The sequence below is a fragment of the Octopus sinensis genome, linkage group LG10 (genome assembly GCF_006345805.1).
Source record: "Octopus sinensis linkage group LG10, ASM634580v1, whole genome shotgun sequence".
Lineage (NCBI taxonomy): Eukaryota > Metazoa > Mollusca > Cephalopoda > Octopoda > Octopodidae > Octopus > Octopus sinensis.
This window is the reverse complement of record NC_043006.1, coordinates 85,037,009-85,061,426: the sequence shown is the minus strand read 5'-3', so window position 1 is coordinate 85,061,426 and position 24,418 is coordinate 85,037,009. Positions and strand designations below refer to the sequence as shown.

General features: G+C 36.5%; 1 protein-coding gene across 33 annotated transcripts in view; it reads right to left on the bottom strand.

The window, feature by feature from the left end:
* Positions 1 to 24,418, bottom strand: part of LOC115216372 (protein MTSS 1) — a 337,421-nt gene that overhangs the window by 236,904 nt on the left and 76,099 nt on the right. For all 33 annotated transcript variants that reach the window (XM_036506884.1, XM_036506899.1, XM_036506878.1 and 30 more), the window contains exon 2: positions 14,213 to 14,274. In XM_036506884.1, coding sequence (XP_036362777.1) covers positions 14,213 to 14,274 — 62 coding nt within the window. The remainder of the gene's footprint in view (positions 1 to 14,212; positions 14,275 to 24,418) is intronic.

The following is a 24,418-nucleotide window of genomic DNA, read 5'->3' as shown; positions in this document are numbered from 1 at the left end:
AATAGTTTCTATTACAAACAACCATCATCTGTCCAACTCTTTAATAACCCCTATTACTAATCACTTCCTTCTCCCTGCTTCCCCTCATCCATCGATCTAGAATCATTGTCCACTCTCCTATTCTCCCTTAGTGTAACTAGGGGCAGCTGTAGGGCCTTCACCTTGCAAACCACCAAGTGCCGTTCAAGAATTTGGACCTGGAGATCTCCATTTCCAGCGACTTCGAGGGCCACCTCCCAGTGGTGTCGGGTGTCAACGAAGAGCCCTCGATTACAACAAGACGACCGAAGTTTTTCTTTTTCCAAGGTCTGGGGTCTCTCACCCCTAAGCTCTAGACCATCACCTAATCACCCTTACCCGTCTTGTTGCTTAACAACAACAACAACCACAAAGTGATAATCTAGGCAAAATGCAAAATTTTAAATATTTTTATTCTCATCAATTAATCAGGTCACCCGGTGCTTAAAGTAGGTCTATACAGGACTGACCTATATAAATGAGAATATATATCTCATTCCATTTGCAGTGACTGGGCCACTGTGCAACAAAAATGTTGACAAGTGTGGCTGTGTGGTAAGAAGCTTACTTCCCAACCATATGGTTCCAGGTTCAGTCCCACTATGAGGCACTTTGGGCAAGTGTCTTCTACTAATAGCTCCCAGCTAACCAATGCTTTGAGTGAATCTGGTAAATGGAAATTGGAAGAAGCCCATTGTGTGTGTGTATACACACACACACATATATATATATATATATATATATATATATATATATATATATACTGCCAGCTCTGGTCAAACCGTCCGATCGATGTCAGCATGGACAATGGACATATGATGATATTGATATACAGGCACAGGAGTGACTGTGTGGTAAGTAGCTTGCTTACCAACCACATGGTTCTGGGTTCAATCCCACTGCGTGGCACCTTGGGCAAGTGTCTTCTACTATAGCCTCAGACCGATCAAAGGCTTGTGAATGGATTTAGCAGACAGAAACTGAAAGAAGCTTGTCGTGTGCGTGTGTGTATATGTATATAATTGCAGCGTGGAAGGTGTTTATAAGCCATTTGAGAAACACACAAAAACCGTTAGATTCACTTCAACATTTAAATTTAATTTGCCAAAATATCTTCATCGCTTTGAGACCGCAACCTGTTCACTAAGAAAATTTCCTGCTGCATCCCTTGAAGCAGCACGGAATTTTGTCAGTTAACAGGTCGCAGTCTCAAAGCGATGAAAATATTTTGGCAAATTAAATTTAAATGTTGAAGTGAATCTAACGGTTTTTGTGTTTCTTAAATAGCTTATAAACACCTTCCACGCTGCAATTATTTTCGTTCCAGTATTTGATCTCAGATCAGGTCACTTGCTATGCAAGTACATCTCCGTAATGTATGTATGCATGTGTTTGTCTCTCCACCATCGCTTGACAACCGATGTTGGTGAGTTTATGTCCCTGTAACTTAGCAGTTCGACAAAAGAAATCAATAGAACAAGTACTAGGCTTACAAAGAATAAGTCCTGTGGTCAATTTGTTCGACTAAAGGTGATGCTCCAGCATGGCTGCAGTCAAAATGACTAAGAGAATAAAAATATAGATGTGTGTGTGTGTTTTTGTGTTTGTCTCCTACAATTGCTTGACAACCAATGTTGGTGTGTTTACATCCTTGTAACTTAGCAGTTTGGCAAAAGAGACCAACAGAGTGAGTACCAGGCTTAACAAAAGAAGAACTGGCTCAATTCGTTCCACTAAAGTTCTTCAAGGCAGTGCCCCAGCTTAATGACTGAAACAAGTAAAAGATAAAAGAAAAAAATATGATAAATAAAACTCTCCGCTCCTGCCTTAATAAATAAAGTAACTCCAGCTTTACATTTCCATAAAGATTAGCAGAACATTTCAAGACTGGATTGACAGAAATTGATTATTTTTAGGTAAAATTTCACCTTGACTTCAGAGACAATTATTGACATAGTAATGGGATGCATGCATTTGAAGTAGTGAAGTAGTAATGGTGGTGGTGGTACTGTTGATATTGATAATGGTGGTGATGATGATGATGGTACTGTTGTTATTGATAATGGTGGTGGTAGTGATGTTGTTGGTGGTGGGTACGCTAGCAACGGGTAGTGTCAGAGCTATGCCGTCGGGAACTTTGGTTCCTGGTAGGGCCACCCAAGGCGGATTGGTCTGACACCAAGTGGTATTAGGGTCACAACCCGGTAGAGTGTCTGTTTCGGCAACTGGCGGCTCCTCGGTCATTCTGTCCCTGCGTCTGCGGACAATCTGCGCAAACAGGATGTCTCTACATGCGGGATTGATGGGGACCGCCTGTGAAATCCACATATTCCCATGAAACTTCTTCCATAAGAAGAAGCTGACTCAACCCGCCCAGGGTGAATGTCGTCACAAGTACAAGTAAGTACTGTTATTATTGATGGTGGTGGCAGTGGTGGTGATAGTACTGTTGCTATTGATAGTGATGTTGGTAGTTGTGTTGTTGAACGTGGTGGTATTATGCATGCAAAAGAACAGTGAAGACGCACACACAAAGTGCATGTGGACAGACACACAAAGCTTCGTTCGAAATTACTTAATAACAGTAGTATAAGATTAGACAAGCTAAGACAAAGAATTAAAAGACAAAAAACAAAGAAACTAAAAACGAAAATTAACAAAGTTAATTAAAAATAGATCTATTTTATTTACTTATTTCTTGTTTTCTCCTCCTCCACCCATACCATTTCTCTCTCTCTCTCCTGCCCTCTCTTCTTTCTTTTGCAATCCGAGAGTAACTATTTACTGACGAGACATTGTAGAATTAGTAAATTGAGTGTTAGTATATAACAAAGAATAAATACATTGAATGCAACAGCCAAAAATAAATTTCAAATACAATAATAATAATAATAATAATAATAATAATAATACAAAAATGGTTGCTTTTAGGCAGTATTTGTTGCCTAAAACCAAAAACTAATACACAAATAAATAAATAAATCGATAAATAAAAGCAGCAAGGAATCAGATTTTTTCAGTCCAAGAGAAAAAAAAAAAATTATTCTTGTTCAGCAAAATAAATTGAAGAACTCAAGCAGAAATCTGATGCTTGACTGGTGCAAAAGAAACTTTAATAGGGGAGAAAGAGGTGGGGAAGAAAAACAATTCAATATGTTGCCTGGTTGGGTTCAATGGAATAGATTAATGATTGCAACAGTAAACAGGTCTTTTGATATCCTATCTATCAAGGTGTCAAATGGCACAAAGAGAAGTGCATGTAGCAGATATATATATTCTTTTGTTTTACAGATTACCAATGGTTCATGGCAAGTTTATCTCCCTTCTCCCCTCACACTCTTCATTTTTCCTTCTCCTTTCATGAACAATTTAATCAACAAAGGTAGGTAAGGTAAAACTACAATGTGGTGGTCGCTCAGCCTGCTGAAAACAGCAGCCAGATCACTCACAAAATCACATACTACATTTCAATTTTTTTACAAAAAAAAAAAAAAAGAATATCTTAGATAAACCTAATTTGGCGATCTTTCGGCACAAGTACCATAACTGCCAAATATAAACTCACGTGGGTTTTATTTACATTTCTGAAGAAAAAAGAAAGCCTTCCCCCCACCCCTATCCTCACATATATAAAAAAAAAACTTTACGGAGAGTGACGATCTTCTTCAAATGTAAACAAACACACGTGGCAGTTATGGTACTTGTACCGAAAGATCGCCAAAAAAAAAATTTAATTTTTAAAAAGTTGAAATGGTCAGAGTAGGAAATCCTGGTAAATTTAGACTTTTTACATCTGCCGTCTCCAAACTTTGATCAACGGACTTTTGGAATGGCAAGCAACTAATTGTTTCTTTACTATCACACCCGTCTCATGAGATGAGTGTAATTAGCATAAAACAAATCCCTTTGAATGACTAAAGTGATGCGGTTAATGCCCAGCTGGAGCATTTGCAAGGCAATGCTTGCAACACACACACACATTAGTGTATTTTAACAGAAATATAGTAACAAAAAGGATTAACCCCTCCATCATTGCTATATGAACCAAAAGGAGTTATGGTATTAAGCTGATGTGAACATACCAAATGTATTTAAAATATTTTCACCCTTTTCTCTCCTGCCAGTCATCACCTCCACTCCACCCCGAACCACTTCAATTTGACATCCATCCCTCATTCTTATCACCTTTCTATCTCCCCGACTCGTATTTACCATCAACCACCCCTTCAACTTTGTTCACTATTCACAATATTCACCTCTACCCCTATCTCTAACCAATTCTCTCTCCCTCTACCCTCTTCTATTCACTGTCTTGTACTTCAAGGGTACACTCAAACACATCATCACTATCTTTTTTATCTCTCTCCCTCTCCAGCTCCACCTCAGTTACTCTCATCCACCTTTATATAATACTTTCTACATCGACTCCAGTACGTAACTGGTACTTATTTCATTGCACCCGAAAGGATGAAATGCAAGTCGACTCCGGTGGAATTTGAACTCACAACATACCAACGGGCGAAATACAGCTAAGCATTTCGTCCAGTGCACTAACAATTCTGCCAGCTTGCCGCATGTCCTCCTTTATATAATACGAGGTAGCTATATATCTCTTCTACACCAACAAACCCTTTCCAGTTCTTTTTATCAGTATAATACCACATCCCTCTCTACTATACTCACAACCAGCTGGGGGAGTATCTTTAAGAATTGTGAGTTACATAGTAACCTCACTAGTGCTGGTGTCATGGAAAAACACCCCTGCGTGGCACCTTGGGCAATTGTCTTCTACTATAGCCTCGAGTCGACCAAAGCCTTGTGAGTGGATTTGGTAGACGGAAACTGAAAGAAGCCTGTCGTGCACGCGCGTATATATGTGTGTGTGTGTGTGTCTGTCTGTTTGTCCCCCACCATCGCTTAACAACAAACAATGGTGTGCTTACGTCCCCGTAACTTAGCGGTACGGCAAAAGGGTGCTAGGCTTGACTAAAGGCAGTACTCCAGCATGGCTGCAGTCAAATGATTGAAACAAGTAAATGGTTTGCATTAGGAAGGGCATCCAGCCATAGAAACCATGCAAAAGCTGAGATACTGGATCCAGATATGGTCCGCTGGACTGTTAGATCTTGTTGAATTGTCCAACACATGCCAGTATTGCAAATAGATGTGAAAATGATGATGATGATAATAAATGCTAGAACTGTTAATGATATGGAAGGAAAAAAATACTAATAAACCGAACCTCCAAGAGAAAATTTGAAATGTGAAACAAGACCGCTTTTAGGCCCCAGGGCCTCTTTGTAAATGTACAAAGGATGGGGTTTGTGAGTGCATGTGCGTGTGTGTGCTTTTATAGCAAGTACCCATCACATATCCATGCATCATCTCTTCTTAGTTCTCTGGGGTGCTTATCAATACCCGAAGTAAAACCTCCCCCCTTTCTTAGGCCCAGACAATGAAAGCTGATCAATTAAATATTGAAAGAAAAAAATTTAATCAAGAGATTTCCACAAAATTATGAAATGGTTTAGTTAACAAAAGAAAGACAGACAGAAAGAAAGCCTTTTCATTCTTGAATATTTCAGGATCATTTCAAATTCCCTTATTTTTAAATCTTGTAATTAAATAACTCAATGGAATGTCTGTAGAATTACAATTTAAAATAAACGTGTGTGTATGTATTGTGTATTTTGTGCGGTGTGTATATTGTGTTATATGTATCTGTGTACAAAACAAACAGAATTCTATCGGGAAAGCTAGTTTGTTAAAGAATTTTAAAATATACAAAAACAAACTTGTATCTTTCCGAGTCATAACATAAAAAAAACAAACAAAACAACACAACACAACACAACAAACTAACAAACAAAAATAAACCCTCAGCCAGTTACTAAATAGTTTTTGGAGAGCACTATTCTGGTTGTTATTTTCGACTTTTTCTATTGTCTTCCCAAGAAATAATAACAGCATCCTCTTATTGATTAGGGAAAGAAATTGCTTTACAGTTGGTTTAGCGGTAATTTCCCTTTCAAGTTCTAGCATTATTATTATTATTATTATTATTATTATTATTATCCTTTTCAAGAGAAATTCCACTGAATAAAAATGTGCAGAACTTTATGTTTTCATATAATTGATTCATGACGGTGTAATTTCAATGGTAACAGCTTCAGACATTATTTAAAGATAATAAGGCTATTTAAGCAAGCGCACTCGCTAGCTAGCTTCCGTATCATTATTATTATTATTATTATTTTCTATGCTACTGATAACATTCTGGAACAATTGACAAAGACTAATAAAGAAACAAAGAACACACACGCGCGTACACACACAACACTTGCACCTACTCACACGTGCACGTATGCTCACACTTATCTCGTTTTTTCCCCCTTCTTCCTCTCCCACCTACACAAATAAACAAAAATGGGGGAATACCAACCAGAAAAAATCAACGAATTTTTAAAACAAAGTTTCTTGTAATGATTAGCATTTAATTCAAACATGGCTCGTTTTCTCTCTCTCTCTCACATACACACACGCGCAGAGGAATGTGCAAATATGACAAAGAACCGAACACATGTAGCAGAGTGGGATCTTTTCGGTTTGAACGGCAGATTTTTCTAGCGGTGTCATATGAAATTGTCACCCATAATTATGACCTAGTATCGATCTATTGCATTTCAGTCTGTTTTAGGGTTAGGGGTATCTTTTTTTCTTCACAAATGTAAATAAACCCAATCTGTTTCTTAAACATATTCATATGGCACAGAATGTTTTTCACCTCAATAGACGTCATTGATTGGTTGAAATTGCAGAAATTAAAGAAAAAAACAACAACAAATATCTTACAAACTGTAGAATTTTCTCAATTAAAGCCAAGAGAAAAAGATGTTTTATAAACACATTCTACCAGTATACGAAGTTTAAAAGTGTTTAGTTACGTGGAAATTATTTAAAAAACTGCCGTTCAAACCGAAAATATCCCAAAGTTTCTTGTAATGATTAGCATTTAATTCAAACATGGCTCATTTTCTCTCTCTCTCTCTCACACACGCAGCAGAATGTGCAAATAAGACAGAGAACTGAACACATGTAGCAGAGTGCAAGATATTGGTTTAATTACAGCTGAAGCACTAAGAGGCAACACCTTCGTGCAAACAACTTATCAGATATGATAAGTGCATTTGCACAAACCTTTTCCGTCTTGAGCCACTGATACAGCTTCAACAACAGCAATTGTTTGTAAGATAGGCAGACAACCTGAAATTCAGTGAAGTGGACTAGCCGATACCATTGACCTGAATAACTGACTGATAATTTGTTTTATCGATCTTGTACAAGGCAAAGTTGATCTCTGTGGCATTTGAACTTAATATATACAGAGCAATAATAACAATAATCCTTTCTATGACCTCAGTATTCCACTGGTACTTAATTTATTGACCCCGAGAGGATGAAAGCAAAGTCGACCCCAGCGTCATTTGAACTCAGAACAGCAAGACAAAATACCTATTTCTTTTTTTTTTCAAAATTGGGTAAAAAAAAAAAGAGGTTAAATCTGTCTGTGTTTGTCTGTGTGTCCATGAGAATACTGCAAAATACCCAAAAGATGTTAACTTGACATAAGTGGTTATATAATGTCAAGAGGGGGAACCCCTTATTAGAAAAGGGTTAGTCAGTGGTCCTTTAAAGGTGATGCAACAGTCATTATTAACAACATTGGCACCTTGAACTATGCCTTAGATTTAAGTAGATTCCACTAGTCTTAAGTTGTTAGTGCCTTCTTCCTTCCTTCCATCCCTTTTTGTCGCCACCCCACCTATCTTAGAGGTGGGTAACAAAATGTCAATATGTTTAATACTAAGAGATAGACATCTTATTCCAGTTTTCCTTACATATTTAGAGCATGAAGGTTTTTCCCTTTTAATAGAGCATGAAGATAAGTGAAGGAGTCACACGAAAGTGTTTAGGAGAGAGAAAGAAAAAGAGGAATATGAAGGAGAGAGAGAGGGGTGTTATAATTAAGGCTTTGAATTAGTCACAAGCCTGCAACAGTTTGGACATGCTTAAATAGTCAACCCTTATATTACAATATTTTTGTTGAAATAGATTGCTTTTGTTTCAATTAATTTTTAAAATAGTGAAGAATTTAGGATAATAATTGTCATTGTTAAGCTGGTATTTGGTACATAAATTAACATAAAATATTGATGAAATGTTAATGTTTGGTATATAAATTAACATGTTTAAAACTAGATCACTTTAATCCCTTTTGTTACCAACTTTCTGTTGAAATAAGGGAATAATATGGGACCTTATGTTTTCTACCATCCCATTATGACAGTTCTTGATTCAATGATACAGGTACACAATCCTGAGGCAAATTTTCTACAGCTGGGTACCCATCCAGTCACCAACCTTCAACTGTCTCCAAACAAAGTAATATTTTTGCATGTCCTGACATGTTTCCATGGAAGATTGGAAAATACAGCAGTGATACTTCTTTACAATCAACACATGATGTCAATACACACACACACACAAAGGGCTTCTTTTCTTCTCCATCTACCAAATCCACTCCTAAGCAGAAGACACTGGGTCACGGTACCACACAGTGGGATTGAACCCCAAATCATGAGGCTGTGAAGCGAAATTGTTAAACCACACAGCCAAACCTGTTGTCTTTATAAAACAACATCCAACACCCTTTCTGCTGTCATCAAAAACAACTTACTTGGATATTAAGATATACATGAATATATCACTTGTTGATGCTTATATATATATAAGTTATGGCTGTATGGTTAAGAAGTTTGCTTTGCAACAACATTGTTCTGAGTTGGATGCTAATGCCAGCATTGAACACTTTGGCTAAGTGCCTTTATACAAATAGTCTCTGTGAAACCAAAGCCTTGAGCATAAAATTTGGTAGACAGAAACTGTGTTGTTGTATTGTAAGTGATGTGAATTGATGAAAGATGTAAAGATCAGCAAGAAAACTGATAAAACTATTAATATCTTATTCCACCTGAGTTGCTGCGACATTCCCTTGTTGTTCTCTGCATCATAAATGCAGGGAATCTGTGACCGACCTGTTGAAATCCTGTAACCGACAATGCTTAGCATTTGCAAAATGGTATAAGAAATAAAATAAAACGTGTGTGTGTATCTGTTTTATGTGCTCTTCGGAAATCTTGTAGTGGATGTTATGAGCATCTTGTAAAGGAAGCAAGGGAATGGGAATAACAAAAGACTACCCTTTTAATATACTTTTTGGTTTAAAGCAGATTAAAGAAGGAAAAGAAACGTGAAGAAAAGATGAAAGCAAGAATAATTTCAAGATGAACACTTTCACCAATGCTCAAGACAAATGTTTTTATGATTGCTTTATCAGCGCTGCTACCATTTTATTCTTACTCTTTCATAAAGGTGCTGCTTTAGGTGATGTGAATTGGAAAAGTGCAATGATCATGTGTTTCCAAAATACATTAGGACACAAAGAATTGGTTTCAATCAACAGTCAAAAGAGCTTTGAAAGATTCAGATTGCCAAAAGCTTATCTCTATTACACTATGGCACTTGCAACAATTCTTCACTATTAAACTGCTAAGAGGTGAAAGCAAAATATCAAAGATTTATGGCAAGGATGTTAAAATTTAGAGACTAGCTACAGGAAATATAGAGCACGAATAAAGATTTTCTTTTATAAAATGTTCATCAAAGAATCAGACATAAAAATACAAAACAAATCAAACCTTTTCTTGTTACTATTTCCTATACAATATATAGGTTAAGACTCACAAATTCCAGATGTGTTTTACCTGGAAGCTTCATATTATAATTCATTCTTGGTATGTTCTGGTAGATGCAAAAATGGATATATGATTATTGTTGTTTTTCACCGGTGGAGAATATTTTCCTAACGTGTGATTCATTGGAACAACAGCAATCAGTTATTTATGTTTGAACCATCCGGAACATATTAAGAAAGGATATGTTATTGTTTGGATTCTTGCTGTTCTGATTGCACCCCATGAATTATTATCTGATTGACAGACATCAACATGCATCATAAAATAATTTGTTTGCTCATTCCTATAAACAAGGACTGGTGTTCTTGTGAGACTCAGTCTGGTAAAGTAACTTTGACTGAGAAGACACAGAACAAGGTTGAAACAGCACAATGTCTTCAAGTTCATTTTATACCGGTGAACTAGTGAAACACATGTTATGAACATACATCACCAAAAGGGAGGAGATGTTCTCTGGTGATGAAAAACAACAGCGATCAAATATTCAGATTCAAATTTAATAGAAAGAATTTTTAAAAAATCAATAGATATGTTGTTGGGATTCTCACTGATCTGCATACATTCCATGAATTTACTTTATATTTTTCCATCCACCCATTTTCTCGCTCATTATACTTGGGAAGGTCATTGAGTAGAGTTCTCAGATACTGTGACCACAGGGTCATATCAGAAGCAACCATCATTACAATTTTTGACTGGATTTCCAAGCATAACAACTGAGACTTTGGTTATTATCCAATCATCTCCTTGGTTTGTTCCTACGTCTTCTGCCAGGTGGCTCAGCTTGAAGAATTTGTCTTGTGATTCTTTCCAGTGAAACAACCATAATAAAGAAACTACGACCTCTTAATGTGAAAAAGTAGCAGCTTGACCTGGGGAGACTTCCGGATTTTTGAGCAATGGACCCTGCCAAGTAACATATTTTTAACTTTGCTAAAGCCTGTATTAAAGACATACTCCCAGAATGCCACTAAAAAGAGACACACTTTCTTTGATCATTAAACATCATCAGCTAAGTTCAGAAGTTTATATATCCTTTATATTAGATAAGTCAATCCATACCTATTTCTTTACTACCCACAAGGGGCTAAACACAGAGAGGACAAACAAGGGCAGACAAACGGATTAAGTCGATTATATCAACACCAGTGTGTAACTGGTACTTAATTTATTGACTCCAAAAGGATGAAAGGCAAAGTCGACCTCGGCAGAATTTGAACTCAGAACATAGCGGCAGACGAAATATCGCTAAGCATTTTGCCCAGCGTGCTAACGTTTCTGCCAACTCGCTGCCTTCTCAATCCATACCATGTCTTCCAAACCTGACATCATCATATCCACTGCTAGTATTTTGAAGTGACACCCATACGTTCACTCCTTTCACAAAAGGTGATGTTTGTTATATTCTCCTGTTTTAACAAAAAAAAAAAAAAAGTCACTTCATCACATCTACACACTTCTCAATAGGTTTAAAGTGACTAATAATGACAGTTGGTTACTTGAAGAAAAGAAGAACCAACTTTGGTAGATCTCCAGAGAACATCTAAAAAATTTTGAATGAAGAAACTAAGAGAGTGCTGTAACATATGTAAGTCACAGAGAGTTACAAAGCTTCAGATATCAATGACTTATGGAAAGGAAGATTGCCTACCTTAATATTCAAAATAATAATAACCATAGTTATTATTATTTTGAATATTAGGTAAAGCATCAAAGCATATCATTACTAAATATAGTTTTTCAGAATATGTAAGCAGTATAACCCATGCTCAGTCTAATCTGTGCTAGCAGTATAACTTATGTTCACAGTCTAAGCTATGTTAGCAGTCTAATCTATGCAAGAAGTCTAAACTATCCATTTTCCACGTTAGTGTGAGTCTAACCCATACTATCATGGCAGATACAAATAAAAATGAAAAAAAAAGAGGAGGAAAAAAAACATTGAAGAATGTTGAAAGAGTCCTATGCAGATTCAGTGACAAACACCAAGGTCCTAAGATGAGCAAAGGTCCTTAGATAAGCAAAGACCACCAGAAATAAGGAGGAAACAGGCTCAGTTCATTGGGCAGCATATGAGAAGAAAAAAACCTTGACTTGAGCAATTGGTAACAAGAAACTGAAAGGAAGCGAAAGCCGAGGGGGAGGGAGGGAGAGAGATGCACCAGCAGCACCTAGCTGGTAGTTATTTATAGCTGAGCAGACCAGTGAAAAGTGAAATAAAGTGGCTTGCTTAAGGACACAATGCATTGGCTAGTCCAGGAATTGAATCTATGGCCTTATGATTATGAGCTGAATACCATAACCTTGAGGCCTTGTACTTTCATGTAATCATGAGACACTCTCAACTGATTTCTATAAATGGCCTGATCAGATTTTGTTGTGTAGGTGGCAGCACCATAGTTATGGATACTGATGACCAGAATAAATTTTAAAGAACCTTCAATTTTGTTTTAAAATGATTCCCATTAGGAGTGTAGTATCAGATTAATGAAAATATGATACAGGACAAAAAAAAAAAGGGGGAAAACAAAAAAACAAAAACAACCACCTTCAAATGATCAGATTGAATGAGGAATATACGTAAGGAAGAAGAGGAATTGGAAAAACAAAATAAGAACTGGATATTAGAGGCATTAATGTCATTCATAAGAGAAAATATGGGAATAGTTCTTCAATTATTCAAAGAAAAATTATGAATGTGAGAAGCAATGAGGTCATGGTACATTCACAGAGAAAGCAACGGCAGTTATCTTCTTTCTCTTTTTATGTATGTGTACAAACTGAAAGTACTTTTATACAAAAAGCCTGTTGCTAGGTATTATCTGTTGGTAACCATGAAGACTATTAGGCAGATACACAGATGTCACAGTTGATATTTGCAGCTAATTCCTCTGAAATTTGACTGTATATCCATTGAAGTAACTATCATGTTGGATTCTCAATTCTGTTGCAAAGAAATTTCTCAATTAAGATTGATCAAGGAAAGTATTTGTATGGAAGTGAACAAGAAATGAACAAAGATAAGAACAGATGGAGAAAACTAATTTTGTGGGCCTAGAGAGAATTTGTGCTATAGAATAGAGAGAAAAAAATACCATTATGTTAAGTATTTCCTCTTGTACAATTAATGGGTCAGGTGAAGGAAATCAACTGAGAGAGCAAACATTACAAAATATAATTTCCACCATCAAAAAAAAAAAAAAAAAAAAAAAAAAACCAAAACCATGCCATCATTTTTTACTTTGAAGGTCAACCTTCATCTTCGTCAATCCTTTTAAACACTTAGGCACATCATGGTATTGTACCAGTTTTCTCCCCTGTAGTTGCAGGCACATTGTATTGTATTGAGAAGGGAGAAAACTTGCATGGCGACATCATGTGTCAACAGTGTGCTAAAGGTTAATGTCCACATTTCCAAGCTTGCAGGAGTCAGATGCAATTTGTTAAGGCATATATTTTCTATAGCCAGATGCCCCGCCTGTTTCCAAGCAAGGTAATATTTCCCTATGACCAGACACGTTTTCACAGAAGATGGCAAATGAACAACATTGCTTGTATGATGATGATGCTTGTTTACAGTTGTTGCCAAATGTCGAGACAGGGACACACCTGCATCAGTGCCACATAAAAACACTTGTGCTGACACCATGTAAAAAGCACCTGTGCCAATGCCACATCAAGGCACCCAGTACACTGATAGCATTAAGAAGGGCATTCAGCCATGGAAACTATGACAAAATAAACAGATACATACACACACACACACACACACACATATATATATATATAAGGCAGGCTTCTTTCAGTTTCCATCTACCAAATCTATTCACAATGCTTTGGCTGGGCTGATGCTATAGTAAAAGACACTTGCCCAAGGTGCCACACAGTGGGACTGAACCCAGCGCCATGTGGTTACAAAGTGAGCTTCTTAATCATGAAATTTAAAGCTTTCAAAAACTGTTTGGCCTATAAGACCATATAAATGCACACACACCTACAAACACACAAACTGCCATCGCTGCCACCACCACACACACACAAACAGAGACACATGTGACTATGAAGAGAGGATACAAACGTTGTTTGCTGCCAGAAAATGAGCATTAACTAAAGAGGGTGTTTTTTCAGTAGGTTTTTCTAGAAGATCACAAAAGAACACATTCAACCACATATTACCACATTTGATTAGTCACTCCTATATACATGTACTAATGGAAAACCAGAGGAAGAAAATAGTGGTGGTGGTGGCGGTAGCTGTACTCAAACTTTACAAGTAGTTTTATAAAGGAACTATTATTAATGCCAGACTTCAAGTGTTTAGTGTAGTGTAGTGTGTGTGAAAGCCTCAACAAAAGAACCATTGTTCTCTTGGTACTTACTTCAGTGACGAATTCAGTTTGGTGGCCTTATTGGTAAAATCCTCCCAGATTGGTGAACTTCTCTGTAAAAAGAAAAAGGAAAGAGAGAAAAGAAAACCATTAATAATTGAATTTAATATGTTTTCATATTGACGACAATGTTAACAAATTATATCTTAAGTAATGACAACACACACACACACATACAAACATGTGCAGACACACGCATACACACACTCACACACACAATGAGTTTCGTACAACAGTTTCAGTCAATGAAATTCACTCACAAAGCACAGGTTAGTCCTGGTTACAGTAGAAGACATTTTATCCAAAGGGTGTCAAATTATGGAATTCTGAATTTATAGGTACTACAAAAATAATAATAATAATAATAATATAATAATAATAATCCTTTCTACGAAAGGCAAAAGACCTGAAATTTGATGGGAAGGGACTACTCAATTACATTAACTCCAGCGTTTCACTGGTACTTAATTCATCGACAGTGAAAGGATGAAAGGCAAAGTCAACCTCAGCAGAATTTGAACTCAGAATGTAGATACAGATGAAATGCCGCTGAGCATTTTGCCTGACATGCTAATGATTCTGCCAGCTCACTGCCCTAATAATAATCATAACAGTAATAATAATAATATTAACGAGAACAATAACAACTATATAATTGTGATAAAATATGCTGTATGTGACAAATTTTACAGCTCATGAAAAATCACAAAATTCTCTAAAATTATGCAGAGTTCAGTATATTACAATAGATTGCTGGATATTAATTACCAAAAAATTGATTGATAATGTGCAATAGGGCTGAACTCGAAATCATGTAGTTGAGAAGTGAGTTTCTTAACTACAGAGCTATGTATGCACCTCACATACACACACACAGATAGATAGAGGGAGAGAGGTTGATATCTTGGCCATCTGGCATATATCAGACTGGCAGACCGATTCCTGTTGGTGATTATATTTACTTATTTTCCTTTACCCCTCTAAGGAGTATTTTGCCCAATATACTTTGAGGGTGGTGGTGTCTATGTTGCTTTTTGAAGGATCAATAAGCATTAAGGATGCTGAAATATTAGTGAACTACAACTGGAAGAGAGCAGTAATTTAAGGATAAAATTCCCTAATTTCCAGCCGAATATCAATGCAATAATCACTATTCAACATTAATACATATTCAACATTAACCTATTAGCATTCCAGATTATACTATCAAATGTTAAAAAAGGTAAAGACCCCCTTCGGTCATGAATGACCATGGGATTGCACTTAGAAAGTTACCCACCAAGGTACAATCTAGGCAAGGTTGTTTATGGAAGACCAGCAGTCGCCCACACATACCAGCCTCCCCTCTCCATGCCACCAATGTTATCCAAGGGAAAAGCAAAGGCTGATGCAGCTTGGCACCAGTGACATTGTATCTCATTTCTACAGCTGAATGGACTGCAGCAACATGAAATAAAGTGTTTTGCTCAAGAACACAATACACAGTCCAGTCCAAGAATTGAACTCACTACCTCATGATTGTGAGCCCAACACTCTAACCACTGAGCCATAATGCTTATTAATTCACATTGATTTGAATTAATTATGCATTATCTTGCAGCTTTGAGATTTCAATAATGTAATTATATATTTTCATAATGATATTGTTAGGTATTTTCATAATGATATTGTTAGGTAGGTGTGAGAGGCCAGATCTGGCCAGTTTGAACATAAAACAGGTAGAAAATTTGGGGCTGGATACATTTAAATGGTCAAAATGCTAAAGGGTTAAATATTCTGATTATATCACCATAATGTGACTGAATTTTTAGGGTTCTTTATCAGTTTTGCTAAGAATTTTCATTAAATTTCTTTAAATATTACTTATTAAAACTTATCAATGACACAAAAGGAATTATTGTTTATTAGTAATTTACATGACAGGGATTCATAAGTTATCAAATGATTCCATGTAGGGGTCAGTCATATAAAAATTTTGCTGCTCCTTGGTTTAGAATTAAGATGTGCCCTGAAAAGCAAAAGTATTTTCCATACATGTCACAGATTCTTCCATTTTAGATGATGTATGAGGGTTCTACAAGTTCTTGCTGAACAACCACACAGATGTTTTGTTTATAATGATCAAATGTTTCTGTTCGCATAAGCTCACTTCCTCCATCAAATCAACATTACCTGTCATCAGGACATATACGTGCATGTACTTGTGTGTGAGTGTGGACATATACGTGCATGTGTGTGTGTGAGTGTGGACAGGTAGCGTCTTTTTTTTGCAATCTGACACTAAAACATGCCCAGCCACTGTGCTGTTTGTTTTTTGAAGGACTAAGGTAAATATATCACTTTACTTGGAAACAAGTGAGTGTTGGGGGACAGGAAAAGCATCCAGCCAAAGAAAATTGGCTCCAACAAATTTTTGCTTGACTCATACAATTTTTGCTTGACCAATACAAGCATGGAAATGTGGACACTAAAACGATGATGATGATGATATATTCGACAAAAACTTCTAGACAAGGATGTCAACAGGTCAATGGGATAAAGGCAACTACTGAAAAGTTTGCATGCCAGCACCGGACTGAGTAGGATATCTGTAGGAAGAAGATAAGGTAGTAGACATACCAAGCTGTATAGCATGCATGCGTCTGTCTGTTTGTATTTATATGTGTCTAAGTATTTATATATATGCATGTGTGTGTGTGTACGTGTACAAGTAAGCATTCGTATAGGAGCCAGCTGGAGAGTAATGTATGCGTTTAAGCAAACATGACTTTCATGGTGATAGAAGTTACAGACCCCAGATGGTTATCAGTGAATTACTAAAACAGTGTTTATATTTCATGAGTCAAAAACCGTAACCTTAAGTTGATGTAAATTTAACTATCAGTTATTAAGAATCGAAAAATATTACACACACACACACGTGTCCTTTCATTGGTTAAGAAGAGAAAACTGCAACAAATCCAACTAATAAACCAATAAAATATTTATATTTGCACAATTTATAAAGGAACCAAACATAGGAATGGGTAGGGGTTTTATTCTATTTTTAAAAAAACATCGAATTATTAGTACTTTTAATCGGTGACACTCCCTACTAACTTAAGGAAGAGTGTGGGTGTAAATGGGGAGTGTAATAGTCATGACTTTCCTCAGGAGTACTATCAGTTTGCTTCCCAATCATGACTTCAGGTTCAGTTCCACTGTGTAGGGTCTTGTGCAAGTGTCTTCTACTATAGCTCTAGGCTGACCACTGTCTTGTCAGCAGACTTAGCAGATGGAAACTGAAAGAAGCTTTCTTGTATATGTGTATAAGTCATTTTACTATTTTCATTTAGAATTGTTTCATTATATCATGATAACTCTTTTACTTGTTTCAGTCATTTGACTGCGGCCATGCGGGAGCACCGCCTTTAGTCGAGCAAATCAACCCCAGGACTTATTCTTTTGCAAGCCTAGTACTTATTCTATCAGTATATTTTGCCAAACAAGGGATGTAAACACACCAGCATCAGTTGTCAAGTGATGTTGGGGGGGGCAAACACAGACACACAAACATATACACATACACATGTATATATACATATATATGACGGGCTTCTTTCAGTTTCCGTCTACCAAATCCACTCACAAGGCTTTGGTCGGCCCGAGGCTATGGTAGAAGACACTTGCCCAAGGTGCCACGCAGTGGGACTGAACCCGGAACCATGTGGTTGGTAAGCAAGCTGCTTACCACACAGCCACTCCTGCGCCTATAAGATGAAACAATTGTAAATTAAAGTAGTAAAATGACTAACTCACCCCATTCTTATTTCTCATTATATTATACACGCAAACATATATATATAAAATCAAAGGTGGAACACAATGTGTTATTATAAATGCACATGAAGATGTTTAGTAGTATTTCATCTGTCTTTACATTCTGACTTCAAATTCTGCTAAGGTCAACTTTGCCTTTTGTCTTTTCACAATTGATAAAACTATCAGTACTAGTTTTGACTAGTTCCCTCCCACAAAATTTCAGGCCTTGTACCTATAGTAGAATGGTGTGAGTGTGATTTAACCTGAGCTTAGTTATGATGATCATAAGTGTTTCAGCCTTAACTATCATCTCTGTTTTGTTGTTTATATATTTAAGACTACATTATTTAATAAATCCTTACTCCTTCTCTTTAAGAATAGGAGGATGTAATTTAGGAAAACTTACTATTTCTAGCAGGTCAAGTTACTGCATAAAGACTCCCTCATGTGTGAGTGTTTGGCATATTTAGTTGCAGCAGCTAAATAATATGAGAGTTGATTGCATCCAAGAAATGCACTCCTTGCATGACTAAATGGTTATTGCAATTAGGGTGTCAAATTATGGAATTCTGAATTTATAGACACAATAATAATGATGATGATGATAAGAACAACAAGAGTATAGAATTATAATAAAATATAATGCTGTATGTGATAAATTTTACACCTCATGGAATAAAGTAACAAAATTCTCTGAAATTATGCAGAGTTCAGTATATTAAAATCAATTGCTGGAGATTAATTACCAAAGAATTGAATGATAATTAGGTTAAACAACTTTAAAGTGTAGAAGTTCAGAAGAAAATGAGTGGCTGTGTGGTAAGAAGTTTGTTTCCAAACCACCCATCATCATCATTGTTCGACCGTGGTCGACACAGTGGAATTTACTATGTTATGCCAGACTTCACGGTCCATCAAAGCATTACAGAGGTCCTGTTGCTGGATGCCTGTATCCCTGGAGATTACATCAGGGTAGGAGAGTGTGCGCCCTCTGGTATCGTGAGCTTCCAGAGGAGAAGAGTAGAAATTACCTTGTTTTCAGCTCTACAACAATGTCCAGCAAACGGGACTCTTCTACCTTTCACAAGAGATGATACAGGTGGTAGTTTCCCATATATTTGTACTTTGGTTGGATGACACTAAAGAAACTCGCAATGGGACAGAACCTAAAACCATGTAATTGGTAAGCAAACGTCTTAATACAGCCATGCCTACTGTCTTAGAAATAACAAAAAAAAAAAAGGAAAGGGCACAGGAAATGTAATTTGAGTTGTATAAAAACATGGGAAGTGTCATGTTCAGAATGCCTCTGAGTAGGTTTAAATAACAATAAATATACACAACTGCCATGTATATTTTGTCTTTTACATGATTCGGTCACTGGACTGTAGCCATGCTGGAGCATTGTCTTGAAAAGTTTAGTCAAACAAATCAACCCCAGTAATTACATTTTTTTAAAGACTGTTACTTATTCGATCAGTCTCTTTTTGCAGAACCACGAAATTACAAGACAGTAATCAAACCAACACCTTTTGTCAAATTATAGTGAGGAACAAACACAAAGATACATGAGTATAAATATAAAGGCATAGGAGTGGCTGTGTGGTAAGAAGCTTGCTTACCAACCACATGGTTCCATGTTCAGTTCCTCTGTGTGACACGTTGGGCAAGTGTCAGCTACTATAGCCTCAGGCCAACCAAAGCCTTGTGAGTGGATTTGGTAGGCAGAAACTGAAAGGAGCCCATTGCATATACATATATGTGTGTGTGTTTGTGTGTGTCTGTCCCCCACCAGTGCTTGACAACCGATGTTGGTGTGCTTACACCCCCATATCTTAGTGGTTTGGCAAAAGAGATCGATAGAATAAATACTAGGCTTACAAAGGATAAGTCCTGGGGTTCAGTGGACATTGAATGATGACTATACTGATTATACACATATATATTAGCATGGAAAACAGAGAGGAAATGAGCCTATCTTTCATATATATATATATACACGCACATTTATTGACTATTTGGGTAGGTGTCTTCCACTACAGCCCTGAGTCAACCGGAGCTTTGTGATTGAATTCGGTAGGTGGAAGTTACTGCTGTGTGTGTATGTGTGCGTATAGCTGCTCAGTGCCTCTCCGAAAGAGAGAGAGGGATATATATATATATATATTAGTCAATTCATATAAATGAGTAAAATTAATGGTCAGCAAGAGGACGTGCAGAAGATATATTATCAGCTTGACGCTCAGTGAAAAGTCCAAAGAAGGAAAAGAAATCTCTGGTGACATGTAGAAGGCACTCAGTACACTCTGTGGTGGAGTGGTTGGTGTCAACAAAGAATATCCAGATATAGAAACCAAGCAAAATCAGGCTGGAGCCTGGTGGATCTCTTTGGCTTACCAGTTCCACTCAAACTGTCTAATCTATGCCAGTATGGATAACAGACACAAAATGATAACATATATATATTATATATATATATATATATATATATATATATATGTATATACACAGAAAAAATCAGAGCCATGAGATGATAGAATATTTAACTTAATAGAGCTATGATCATTCATCTAAATGAGATTGAGTGAATAGAAGAGATTCACAAAGAAAATATAATTGCATCACTTGTGTAATGTTCCGATGAATTAAAAAAAAAACAACAACAACAGTTCAGAATCGGTATTGTATATGACAACAACAGCAATACAGTTAGAAAACAAACGAGAGAATCCCCCCCTCCTCCACCACCACAACAACAACGCTTAGAACACTTAAAACTCTTACTGAAGTGAGACAAAAAGTAGAACAACCCTATTGCTATATATGACAAATATAAAATGAAACATGAGGGAGAATTCCTACATGAGTCACACAGATAAAACACGCTATGATCGAATGGAGTAATCCTCCAAATCTATTTAACTCCAAAGCACAAATGGTAAACTGGCTGAGGGGGGGGACCCTGTGAAAAATGATGACAAAACATCAATGATGATTCAACAAAAATTAATTAGTCTTTAAGTACAAGATATGTTTGTATTTATTTATTTATTTATATTTTTTAATATTTGTCCCCCCCCCCCACCATTTCTTACAAGTTCATAGCATAAAAGTCAAGGATTTAGATTTATTTTTCAAAAGGAATGAGTGAATAACAAAACCAAATCAACATTATACGGTATTTTTCTTTTTTTAAATTCCTCAAACTCGTATTTCTTTCATAAGCACCCATCTTACATCGTTCTTTCTTTTTCTGGTTCCTTTAAATTAAGTTTATTCAGTTCTTTCCTCCAAATTTCCAAATTGAATCCCACATTATAATAGAAATCTAAAAACGAGAGGAATGTGTAAAAACCAAAGCAGCAACAATATAATAATAGAAGTAGTAGTAGTAGTAAGGCATTAATGTCTCTGTATTTCCATCCTAGACTACTTTTAATCAAAAGGTGGTTAATTGGAAAAGTCATTTGGAACATCTTACTACAACGCATTGTTGCATTTGTTCTAACGAGGATTGTAAAACCAAACTAATTTCTTTCAAAATGAATTTTGTTAAGTAGTTTTACATGTTCAGGCATGGCTGTGTGGTAAGAAGCTTGCTTCCCAACCACATGGTTCTAAGTTCAGTCTCACCATGTGGCACACCTTGGGCAAGTGTCTTTTAATATAGCCTCGGTCAACCAAAGCATTGTGAGTGGATTTAGTAGATGGAAACTGAAAGAAGCCTGCCTTGCATATGCATATCTATATGTATGTGTGTGTCTTTGTGTCTGTGTTTGTTCCCCCACCACTGCTTGACAACTGGTGTTGGTGTGTTTGCATCCCTGTAACTTAGTGGCTCACCCAAAGAGACAGATAAAATAAGTACCATGCTTTTTGAAAAAACAAGTTCTGGGGTCGATTCATTTGACTAAAAATTCAAGGCAGTGCCCCCGTATGGCCACAATCTACTGACTGAAAAAAGTAGGGGAAAAAAATCCATTTTCAGAAATAAGAGCTGAAGATTTGGCATGCACACTCTACAGCCCTGGTACCAGCCTAGTGCTAGTTACAGGACTCTCTCTTTTCCTGGTTGTCATATTCTAAATGTTCCACTGGGTTAAACCCTTTAGTATTCAGATTATTCTATCAAATGGAAATGCTTTGAATTAATCATGCATCATTTTGTAACTTCGAGGTTTCAATGATGTGATTGTTTATTTTTAGAATGACATTGTAAGGTTGGGAGTATGAGGCCAGATTTGGCTGATTTGAAAAAAAGGTATTAAAAAAGGTTGATATTTCGTGGGGATGAGTCTAGTCAATTGCATCTATCCCAGCACTCAACTGGTACTTACTTTATTGAACCAGAAAAGAGAAACGGCAGAGTCAACATCTGAACTCAGAATGTAAAGCCAGAAAAATATTCTGCTAAGAATTTTTTCTGGCAGGTCAACAATTCTACTAGCTTGTTGCCTTACCTAAAACAAATAGCAAAAGCAAGGTCCATACCACCAAGCCATCCTCAATTACAAGTGACAGCTGTAGTAGTAGTAGTAGTAGTAGTAGTAGTAGTAATAACTGCAATTCATATATTTCAAAAGGATCTTTAACATCCACCCACACACACATGTAACCTATTAATTGAGTATACAAATATAATTCTTATACAAGGCCTTTAACACAATCATATTATCCATCATACGAGTCCTGTCGACCATCTGCCACCATAGTGTGGCACATTACAGCCCTCTAAAATTCCGACACTAATATCAATGTGTTTTGTTATGTAGGTAGAAAATCAAACATTAAGAACAAAGAGTGAGTGTGCATGTGTGTATGAGTATATATATATATGTATATATTCAGTTATATTGATCCAGTTGATTCAGAACTTCAGTAGTATTTTATTTTATCAATAACTCCCACGCACCTCAGACAGATCGAACACGTAAAAAAGTTTCCTTTGTCTCTGGTGAAATTTGAATTCAGACCGTAAAACATGGGTTCTCAGCCAACAAGCTGCAGACCAGAACCAAGTCACACACAAAGAATAAATTTTAAATTCTATTTTATAGACTATTACAGTCTGCAAGTCTTTTTTTTTTTTTTTCATTTTTTCTGTTGAATATGTATTGCAAACATAATTATATACATATTTTTTTTCTCTTATTTATTTCAGTTATTAGACAGCAGCCACGCTGGGGTACTGCCTTGAAGAATTTTTAGTTTTTTGTTTAAGCCTTTAGTGTTCAGATTATTCTGTCAAATGTGATATTTGTTCATTTATATTGTTTTGAATTAATCCTGCATTATCTTGTAGTTTAGAGATTTCAGTGATGCTATTTTTTAGTTTTAGAATGACATGGTAGAGCTGAGGTGAGAAGTGAGATCTGGTCAGTTTCAATATAAAACAGGTTAAATATTTTGGCCAGATATGGCCAGTTTGAATGCTAAAGGGTTAAAGTCTGGTACTTATTCTATTGGTCACTTTTGCCAAACCATCAAGTTAGCAGGATGCAAATACATCAACACCAGTTTCAAGTGGTGGTGGTGGTGGACAGACACAAACTTCTCTCACACACATATATACGCACACACACATCAAATCCATACACAAGGCATTAGTTGCCTGAGGCTATAGTAGCCCAAGGTGCTACACAGTAGGACTGAACTTGGGACCATGAGGTTGGGAAGCAAACTTCTTATCACACTGCCAGGCTTGCATCTATGTATGTGTGTATGGAGGTTCTATGCATTGCTTGACTTGCAAAAAGCAGGAACCAAATATCTCTCAAATAATATCATAACATGATAAAAAAAAAAGAAAGAAAGAACATGCAAGAAAAAGATTGGATGGTCACAGTTGGAATGCTTTTGATCATAACTCCGCTCAATCAAAGGCTGACCTCAGACTAAACAATGACAATAACAGGCTGTGAATAAAAATCAATACAGCTTTGTTTGCTCAACTGATTTTGGTCAGGGAATATAGAGAGAGAGGACTTGTACTCAACTCATTTCTCTAACTCCACACCCACCACCTCATATTTCCTATACAACACACACACATACACACAAGCTATTCCTCACTTTCCTACTACAGAGCCTCTAAATGGTTGCACAATATGCTAAAAATAGCATCCCAAGTCTCCCTTGAATCATACACACACACATAAACAAATGTGAAAATATGCACACCAGTGTTATATACAAACATGCACCTCTGTCATTTGGAAGACTCCATGTAACCAGGGGTCTGGGCTGTTTATTATTCGATAGACTTAGAGATTATTACTTTGCTTGGAAATGAGTGAGGGTTGGTGTCAGGAAAGGTATTCAACCCTATAAAAGCTGCCTCAATGAATTCTGTCTGACCCATTAACCCTTTCGTTACCAACTCGGCTGAAACTGGCT